Here is a 10255-nt window from a genome sequence, read left to right as displayed (position 1 = left end):
GACCGGTCGTTGCTTCTGTTTCGCGTCCTTTTTTTTTTTTTTTTTTACATACTTTTTTTAGCCTTACTTTTGTCTCAATTTTTTCCTCAATTTTTTTATCTTTATCTTTATTCAAAATAATGTTTCATCGTCATTCAATAATCTACCTAGATTTGACTAATTTAATATCGAGACAGTTCTGCCTTTGAATTGGCATCTTCTCATTTCTCGTTATTCCCGCGCAAGATTTTCTTTGTCAGCCAACGAAGAGAGGTAGAACTGAAACTCCTTTCGCGGTTATCGTCGGTTCGTACACTTCGCGAATCGATGAAACGAACTAACATCGGCGGTTTCCGCGCTGCTAAAATCGCTGCCGCGTATCGATCATTCGATCCTTGCATCGTTGGGAGCATTGTCCTCCGCGGAAATGAGAAACGAAACACGAAACGTACCACCACCACCGCCGCCGCCATCAGCCCCGGCGTCGTGAATATCGATCCTTCTTTGTTCTCGTTATTCAACATGAACTCGGGCAATTCGCGTGTTGCACCCTACGATGGTTACATTATATGTGCAGGTGAAGAAGAAAAAAATTTTGATGAGGAGATATTTCCCCCCGACCCCGTCTCCACCATTCATATTTCCCCCCCCCTCTCTCTCTCTCTCTCTCTCTATCTTTCGAACCATCTATCTTGCGAGCAAAGTTTGTACCATGTAGCGAATGTTCCAGAACGCTCTTTCGAAAACCCTCATTTTTCTCATGTCTTGCAATCGATGAGATAGCCAGGTAAATAGATACATTATTCTTTCACGCGGTTTTGTACCCAGCGCCGATCATTAACCTAGCGTAGAAAAAGAAAATCTCTTCAAATATATGCCCGATGACGTCAGGCAATTAGAGATATACAGTTGTTCGTGTTCGTACATTCGAGAGTGTCCGCTCGAGGCATTAGCGTTAGTTTCGTTAACATCTCCCCGTGAAGGACGCGAGATACAGCAATACAATGTCAACACACACGCTCATTCTCTCTGTTGTTCATCACTTTTTGTTATTACAGACATCGAGACTGTCTTGTACATTTGATACTGTTGCACAAAATTTAAAAAGCGCAAGAACTTTTTTATCTTTCTATTAATTCATTTCGTTTCATTTAATTCATTTCGTCCTGCTCTAATTCTGTGAGCTGTCCCATAATGAAATCCGAGTAACCAAATCGAGTCTCCTTCTCCCAGGTAGTTCTCCCCCGAAATGACACCGTAGATAAACGCAAAACCGCACTCTGCGCATCCACATTTTATGGCACGCTATTTGCGACACGTCAAAATATATTCGAGAGAAAATCGCCCCAATCGGGATAAATTAGAGCTCGAAATTTCGAGATCAAATTAGCGGCGTGGCAAATGAATTTAGACCGCTTCATTTTTTGCTCCATTTTCGGAAAATGAAATGCAGCATCTGTAATTTAATTAATATTTATCAGCGAAAATTGAGTAACCGAGATGCGGTAAATTGCACCCTCCTCTCTCTCTCTCTCTCTCTCTCTCTCTCTCTCTCTCTCTCTCTCTCTCTCTTCTCCTTCGCTATTTAAGATTTGAAATTTCTTTTAACTACAATCAGTTAGTAGGCTATTATTGTAATTAATTACTTGTTCCAAATACATTAATTATACGTTGTTTAAAATGTTAACATAGGGAAGAGATGTTAACATTGACGGTGAAATTCATCGTGAAAGGTTATAGCTGTAATGGCGAATAGAGAAAGTACTATTCGAGGAACTGTCTCCTGAAATTGAATAATTGACGCTCACGCAATCTGACGGAAGTGGAAGATCGCATTGACCTGTGTTTCCAGCGTTCGCGCATTATTCGTGCGGTTCTTAATGGTATTATCAACCCCTAGCCAAATGCATCAGAGGTCAACAGCCAAGCTTTGTGAGTTCATTATTTAAGTTTGTGCCATAGGCTGCTGATTTTAAACTGATACGTATGAACTTTCTGAACCCGCATGCAACATTATTTATATCTCGAGATTAATGAAAAAAAAAAGCTCTCGTTCTTGGCAAAGTCACATAACTTATTTTTTAAAAAAGATTTACAAAATTCTTTTCTGAGATAAAGTATTTCCAGATGTCTTTCAATGAAACCAAATAAATTTCGACAGAATAAACGTTTCATTGTAAGATTGTCAGAACAACAGTACAGTTTGGATCGTTAGCTGACCGTGGATCGAAAAGTTTGTTAGTTCGCCGACGGTTGCAGGGTGGTGAACAATGAGTCTCGGGAATCGCGTGGACGTGCATTTACGTGACTCGAAAGGGGAAGCAGACAGCGACGTAAAACTTTAGTCAACCGCCGGTTGCTACCACAAAATACAACCCTGCTGGCTTGTTATTTTCTGCAAATCCAATTACGTGGCATCGAGGGAGAAAATTTTTTTTCCCTTGTTTTTACAACTGTTGTAACCTAGAACGCATGCGTCTGCATTTAGATTAATGTGAAAAAAAAGTCTCAAAGACGATAAGTACGATAAACGTAAAAATGAACAGAGGGCATGAAAATCGGTCAGATTTTTATACAAAGAGTTTTATGTTCGAGCTATTTTAAGTGAAGATATGCAACTCGATAATCCTTATATATATCTTGAAAAGAAGTAAAAAAATTATGAACTGAAAGATGTTGCATTATATTTTAGCGCTCCAATAGCAGTTTGTTTCATTCCAAACACGGGTGGGTGAGTGGAAATTCGAAACTGTCGCGAGCAGCGTTGAAACAATATCGAAAGTAAAGAGGAACGCGATATCTGATGCCGATAATCTCAAGTGACTAGGTACACATCGATTTTCCTTTCCTTGTCCTTCCTCATTCGTCGTTCGCCGTCGTCGTTGTCACGATGGCAATAAAAACCGAATACGGTGGATAAGGTCCACGTGCCCGGCCAGGCACGATCGGGATCTTAACGTCCGGTTGGCGTGAACCTTATCTGGGAAACGCAAAGCCGCCACCTACATCTCTCGTTCCCCGTCAAGTTCCACCAGTTTCGGTAAGGATCGCTTGATTTTTCAAGCGACGCGACGCGAGTTTACTCGGTTGCTTTTTTTACTTACGTTCACGTGTTTATTGTCAAGGTTGGGGTTATGATCGCTTCTCCGCGGAAACTCCCAAGGACTTCCCGGCGTCGTTTAATATCACGCGAGCCCGCCGATATAATTTTCATTTCTTCCTTACGAGAGTTTTTTTCATCCGCTCTTTTTTTTCTTTTTTTTTTTTTTTTCTTCGCTGCCCGATATTAGGACGTCGGGCAGCGTCCCGCTTTCCGGACCGCGGGTCCAGTAGTGGTTTCCAGTTTAGTTTTCAGATAGTGAGTTACGCACGGTGATAAATCAGCTGGCTGAACGTGAACTGGCTTCGTGAAATTCCGGTTTCCACGGACATGATCCATGGTTACGGAGGCTACACGGAGGTATTCGAGATATCCCAGTAACGATCCGACAACAGTATATGCAGCTTCTTGGCAGGTTTCCCTAGCGGGGGACACTTTTTACCCGCCTCATCCTGCAGCGGTTGCTACGCCAAGTCCTAGCAGTGACCCAACAAATTGTCCAAACCGGGACGCTGCAAGGGATGACCTTGAGAGGATGACTGGATCACCACTGTCGTAAGTTTCCAGACAATTTATACACGTCACACGGCCGAGATTTAATTTATCTAAATGGAGTGGTGGTCGAAAAAAAAAAAAAAAAGAAACGCGAATTCCCGCGATCTCCCTTATTCAATCGAATTCCTTAAATAGGAATTGCAAGTTAGGAGATACGCCGTTTCCGATACGCTGTTGAGGCGCATCTACATTGTCGAGTCGTCGTAAGTTGTCTTTCCATCAACGATCAGTCCAGCCTGTTAAGTCGAGCGAAGCACGACAGCCCGGGCAGGAATCAATATAGGTGCATTCAGAATTTACAAAGTTTCCCCGAGTTTCCACAGATGAATTTCGCAATATTAGCTACCTCTCAAATTGGGCATTGGAGGAGCATCACCCTGCTCGATACGCTCAATTGATATTTGAAATAATTATATACATCATACATATATGCGAATAAAATGAAGCCGAAATTGTATGTCACGAGAGTAAATATTTCTAAATATTCTAAATATATCTAAATATTTCCCCTCCCCCCCCCCCCCCCCACGAAACGAAAATAAGAAGGTGGATTACGAAATTATTCGATATGAGAAATTATGCGGGAAACATTATATGATCTCATTTCCTTCAGACAGTGCAAGGGAGGATCCCAGATAATAACGAAGACAAAACGTCGTCGTGCAGACTGCTTAATAAGGATCACAGCGTGCAAAAGCAAGTGGCTCTGTACTCTTTAGAAGACGATGCAGCTTTCCCCGAGAGACGAGGGATGATCACGTTATCCTCGGGTAATCGAACCCTTTCATCGTTTCTTCGCTCTCCCCCTCTCTCTCTCTCTCTCTCTTTTCCTCTCACGTAGTAGTTTATTCTGCCTCTCCCTCTTCTTCGTTTGCACGTGTTATTAACATCCTCATAGAGATGGGGGGTACGTAATCTCGTCATCTCTCGTCGAAAGACCTCCGATAAACGATATATACGTCGAGAAGCGTGAATCTTTTGATCTTCAGAAAGAGTGAAATGATTTTTTCCGCGAATCCCGTCGTTGCAAATCACGTCAGGGATCAATATCGGCGGCAATAATACTTTCGTGGTCGCGTCACGTTTCAGAGTTGTCATTTGTCTTCGGTACACGATACAACGAAAGCAATATCGTCGGATATATGTATAATAAAAAGCTACCGAGACGAAACGGCGATACATCACGTTTATTTTCGGCTGCCATTTATTCGCTCTTTGATTCGTAATTCGATATAATTTGTATTTTCGTCCCTCCAGCGCAGAGATAATATCCGATAGCTCTCGAATCGGCGTAAATAAATATATAGAAACGTATCTGTACGTAGTTAATATTGTCGTCATCGTTATTATTTCATTCTGATCGGCGGCTTTTAAAAATAGACTGAAACGTATGACCTGTGACGTAACGAAACAGGTGGGACGTTTTTGATATCGTGAAACGCATCTCGTTGCGTTTTTTCGACCGGCAGGTAAAATGTTCGGCGGACAATCATTGGAAAAACTTCACTCACGATTTTGTGATGAAGATGTTGAAGTTCCCTCTCGGTCACTCTTCTGCGGGATAACTCGCGCTGCTCCCGCCTGTACTGGCTGTACTTGTAGAAGAGGTACATTCCGGGTAGGGCTAACACCACCAGGGGTTTCATCAAGCCGGCTCGTCCGCTACCACCCCGAACACGTGGTTCCGGTGGTTCGTCCAGGTCCTCCAGCTGACCGGCTCCAGCTTCGGCAACGGCCGGCACGGCTGCACCAGCTGCTGGCATCCTTCTGGAAAAGCAAGAAGATTTATCTTTTCACCCTCTTGTTAGGTTGATTAAATTATTTCATATATCATAGCACGCAAATTTTTGCGAGAGAAAGGATTATATTATGTCAAGCCCCATTTATAATCGGGATAATCCTTCTTTTGTTTCTCTCAGATATTTCTCTCTGAATTACTACGACTGCTAAAGCATTGTCGCGAGGCTTAATCAACCAAAGGACAGGGAAATCCACTGGCCGACACGATGTACTGCGCCGAACAATATACTCGTCCCGGTGCATTGTGGCTCCATTGAGGATATCGAACCGCGACGCCAGCTATTCCAGCTCGTTTGAAGAACATCCGGCGAACTGAAAGCGCTCAACTCCGGATTGCTACCGTTAACTTTCCTTACTTCTGACTTTTTCCGCTTATATATATATGCGTTTTACGTTTTTTTCCCAGTTTTTCCCGGTTAAATCCTCAAGTATCAATTCGCGCGAAAGCGCTCGACGACGAGGACGCTCGGGGGATTTCAACTCTTTCTGCCGAACGAATGGAGAATTTTAGGTTGACAAAAGAACCAGGCTATTGGTTATTGGTTTCCCATCAAATCCGTTTTTTTTTTTTTTTTTTTTTTTTTACCGTCTCCGTCGTTGCGCCGCTACGACGAGTCAGGATAGCAAACGCGCACGGGTTTGGGGGCGTCGTGTATTTCCAACGCGAACTAACCCTTCCACTTTCTCTGTCATTTTCAGATATTTATAGTCCTTTCTAATGTGTACACGCTACAATATCCACGGCAGGACGGTTTCCCATTCACATATATTCTCAAATCTCGCGAGTTTAATCTCTGTCGGAGCCGCGATTATTTCCGCAATCTTTCGTACGTTTCGTACGTCCGTATCTTCGTCTCGTACAAAAGCTAGGAAGAAAAATGAATGGACGATTTCGCAGATATTTCGAATGTCGCCGATAATCCAGGCAGATAAAACTTAGCCGCTCTGAAAATCTAATTGAAAAAAACTTCTCCGCGTTTTTTAATCGCGGAGCGAATTCCGTCCAGACTTCAGACCGCGTTGATCACGTTAGATCGCCCCGGGACGATTTAAAACTGCAATCGACTCCTCGAGTCGAATCGTCTATGATGATTTCGCTTTCGGGAGTCGAAAGCGGACCAACTCCCTCGATAAATCGGAGGAAAAAGATAATATAATTCACCCGTCGCCGCCGCCGTCGCCGCCGCTGCCGCCCGAGCGGCCAATTAACAATTTACACCGCATTCGACACCGATACACCGGATTTAACCCGCGCCGGCTGGTCTTCGTGACTTCAATGAAATTTCGTAATCCACTTGCCGGTCATTCACCGTCTATATTTAATTCAGTCGTCTACTTGCCGTTCTATTCTTGAGCCGGCTGCTCTAGAAATACACGGCGGCTCGCTCTACATCATCGCCGTCCGGAGCCGGGTCGTGCACCCTGCTTCGTTGCACTCGCACTAAGGGAGACGCAGACGTCGGTGTGCGTCGGTGTGATTCTCCCGTATTTGCGGTCCGTGTGAACGCGACAATAAGGGCGGCAAGTCGACTCGCCACAAGCGAGACGAGTCTCGCGCGTCGGCGTCGCGCTCGCGCGAAAACGCGCAATTCTCGCGTAGGAATACACCTCGTGCCGATGCGAAATGCTAATTGGCATTCGAGTCAATTACACACAAAGCGAGAGCACGAGTAGAGAGAAAGACAAATACGCATTAATCACGCGTATGTTCTTATCTCTGCCCCTGCATATCTGCGCATGCAAATATTTTAACCGAGATAACGTTTTAACGTGTTTCGCAATTTCGCTCCAAGCGAGCAAAGTGAACTCGGCTCGAAAACCCGTTGAGACACTCAACGTTTGTTTTCTGGAATCTTTGTGGTTTCTCGGTATAGCTGGCGATTACGTCCGCTTGATCGTCGCGGTCGAATGAGCAAACAGTGACACACTTATCACGCGCGCGGAAAAGTTGCCTCGACTTCAATTAAGTCGTCATTAAATCAGAATTAGAATATCACAGCGATCGCCCGCTGTATCTCGTCCCCCTTGGAAATAAATTTTTCTACACACGTAAAATTTTTTCTCCACGCACGCCTGTACCGTGTTGGGAAAAATTGTTGGGAGTATAATAAATGTTAAAATTGCTTTCGCCTGATTAAAAGTGATTACCGTTGCAGTTATTTCTGGCGACGGGCGCGTGCAACGATCGATACATCATTGTCGTCGAACGCGAGAGCAGTATTTTTTTTTTCGCGCGTGCCCCACGCCATGGATAATTTGGACGGCGTGTTAAATGCGATACTCGATACATCGAGATAGGGGATCAACCAGCGCGGATACGCGTTTACGCCATACGTTTACGTATATACGCGCACACACACACACGTTATCGCCATGGGAGGTAATATATTATCGGAAATGAATCGATATATCGACTCGTTGTTTTGCACTTCGCACTCGGCACCGCGAAAACATACACGACCTGAGGGATTTCACGACGGCGTGTGACACGGAGTAATTTCACGAAGGACAAGGTCGAAACTGCAGGCTTTTTACAGATTTCCTTCCGTAGGAAATCATGGGGTGAAATGTTTTCCCACTGGGAGCGAGAAAGAGAGAGAGAGAGAGAGAGAGAGAGAGAGAGAGAGAGAGAGAGAGAGCTTCGATCGACGTAGGTAAACGGCACGTACACTTGATACTAAACCAATTTGTGATAATCAATGTAAGTGGAGTTAATCAAATATCACAATAGGAATTAACGTTGTAAATTAACCAACGATTATTTCACACCGTTAACACGCCAGATTTCTTTTTTTATATAACAATTATTCGCGTTAATGCTCGAATTTCAGTTTGAGAGAGAGAGCTCGCTTTATAATATAATTTACCGGCGAATTAGGGCGGAATTCCACGCGGAAGTTTTTTTACTTTTAATATCTGAAATTCGGGTGGATTATACGTGTCAGCCGCACCCCCTCGAAATCGGGGGTGGCGGGGAGCGGTAGGGGCAGCGGTTATGAGGAGCGGTCGAAACGTGTTCGAAGAAAATTATTACGTTGTTGAAGCACGAATTATCGGGCCGATCTGATATCACACGTATGTATGCAGTTTGCCTTGACACAACGATGGTCGCACGAGCAAGGACGACCCAACATCGCGGGATAACATCGTTCACGACATTTCTATGGCCAAGTACACCCTCTATCTACTATTTTTATGCCCTTTCCACTGTCAAGTTTCGTTCGATTGACTTGCCGCGCTACCAGGATCGATCTAGACAGCTCTTTTTTTTGTCTCGATGAAAAAATACGACAACGCAACGGACGTCGGCTTTAGCTCTAACTTTAATCATCGACCAACGTTTGATGGACAGACACGATATAAGCTTAAGATGGTTAGCTAGAGATAGCGATCTGAAAGATAAAGATGATTGTTGAAAGCTGATTGTATTTCAATATATTAAATACTGATTAAAATGTTGAGTAGATAAATAAGGATCTAATATACTTCATACGTTGCATTCTCGTAATTTTGAGAAATACGAGTTAAATCTGTCGGACGGAAAATAATGATCGTCGAGTTTGCAGAGAATAAAAGAGATCAAGTCCTGAAAAGCACTTAAGTGCTAGTTGCCGCCATACATCGTGCTGTTTGCTAAGCGACCACACAAGAAACATCAATCACAAACGCAGTGGGGCACCCCTGTTGTAACGTAAATTATTCGATCAGGTTTCCGTAAATTACCGCACGACAAAACCGCGAGCTATTTTTCAGTCGCGACGTTTCCATCGATCCTCGTCATAACTTAATTCGCGGATTCGACCTCATACCTCACATAATTTCGGGCGACATCATCGAAAAACGTAAGGGACACGCCGTTTCCCGTTTCCTTGAAATATCGCGAGCAAAATTCTATCCGATTGAATTTCATTCATCCCCCGTGGCGAAAAAAGTTTTTCCCGATGTGTAACGCCGCGCGTGGCGAAGCGCAAAGAGACTATGTCTCTCGTCACCTGTCAATGTTCCCGCCAAGGCGATGCGATACTACACGTCCACAAATCGACCATCGACCATCGCGCGTCATCTGCCCCGCAACACGCGGGGTACATCATCGTACATCCCCGGCGAATAAAAAACATTTCTACGAGCCGAGCCGAGGAAGACCCTTTACCCTTCTCGAAATCCCTGCGCGCGCGGATGTCACCCTCATCCCTCCGAAAATACACGCATTCGAATTTCCGGGCACGTGTAACCACCTGGGACTATGGCTTGATGAACACGCGTCGCACTTACGTAGTCCTGTCTCAACCCTCGAAGACAAGCCGCGAGGATCACGGGATGAGAGAAGAGGGAGCGAGGGGGGGGGGGGGGTGGGGGTGGGGGGTGGCCCCGCGCCGGCGACACGAGCCTCCTCCTCGTGCGCGCTCAGCTCAGCTCAGCTGGACGCATATCGCCGAGCCGCGCGACTATCCTGCCTGCCTGGCTGGCGGTAAACCGGCGGCTGCACTGGCGTGCCTGTGCAGCCAGGCAACCCTCGCGAGCACACTGCGCTACGTGCACCCCCGACTCGCTCGCGCGCCCCCGCACTCGTACCCGCGTATACGCCGTGTGTCTTGTGCGCAACCGGAGCGGCGCGTCGGCGCCGCTTTCGGAGAACTGGTTTTCCACCAGGCTCTGACCAAGACAGGCGGGCGCGCGTCCGCCGACGACTGGCTGCGTGACGCAATGCGTGGTGGAGAGCCACACGAACCGACCGATCGAAGTTAGTTATGCCGGCTTGGCGGCCGGGCAGCCACTGAGGGATGATGGGCGATGTTGATTGCTGCCGACGCTTCTGCTGGT

The 10255-nt window shown here is 45.5% G+C and overlaps 1 protein-coding gene across 6 annotated transcripts in view; it reads right to left on the bottom strand.

Annotated features, from left to right (window-relative positions):
* The window catches only part of LOC105425126 (uncharacterized), a 28534-nt gene extending 18279 nt beyond the window's left edge, over positions 1 to 10255 (bottom strand). The window contains exons 1-2 of one of the 6 annotated variants that reach the window (XM_011635724.3): positions 9670 to 10255; positions 5146 to 5401 (exon numbers count right to left, since the gene is read on the bottom strand). In XM_011635724.3, the coding sequence (XP_011634026.1) occupies positions 5146 to 5397 (252 nt within the window). In that variant the 5' untranslated portion in view covers positions 5398 to 5401; positions 9670 to 10255. The other 5 variants (XM_011635721.3, XM_011635722.2, XM_011635719.2 and 2 more) reach the window with 5 other exon arrangements.

The sequence above is a fragment of the Pogonomyrmex barbatus genome, unplaced genomic scaffold, assembly GCF_055798465.1.
Source record: "Pogonomyrmex barbatus isolate J1 unplaced genomic scaffold, ASM5579846v1 scaffold3, whole genome shotgun sequence".
Classification (NCBI taxonomy): Eukaryota; Metazoa; Arthropoda; class Insecta; order Hymenoptera; family Formicidae; genus Pogonomyrmex; species Pogonomyrmex barbatus.
The sequence above is the reverse complement of the archived record's forward strand: the minus strand, read 5'-3'. Positions and strand labels throughout refer to the sequence as shown.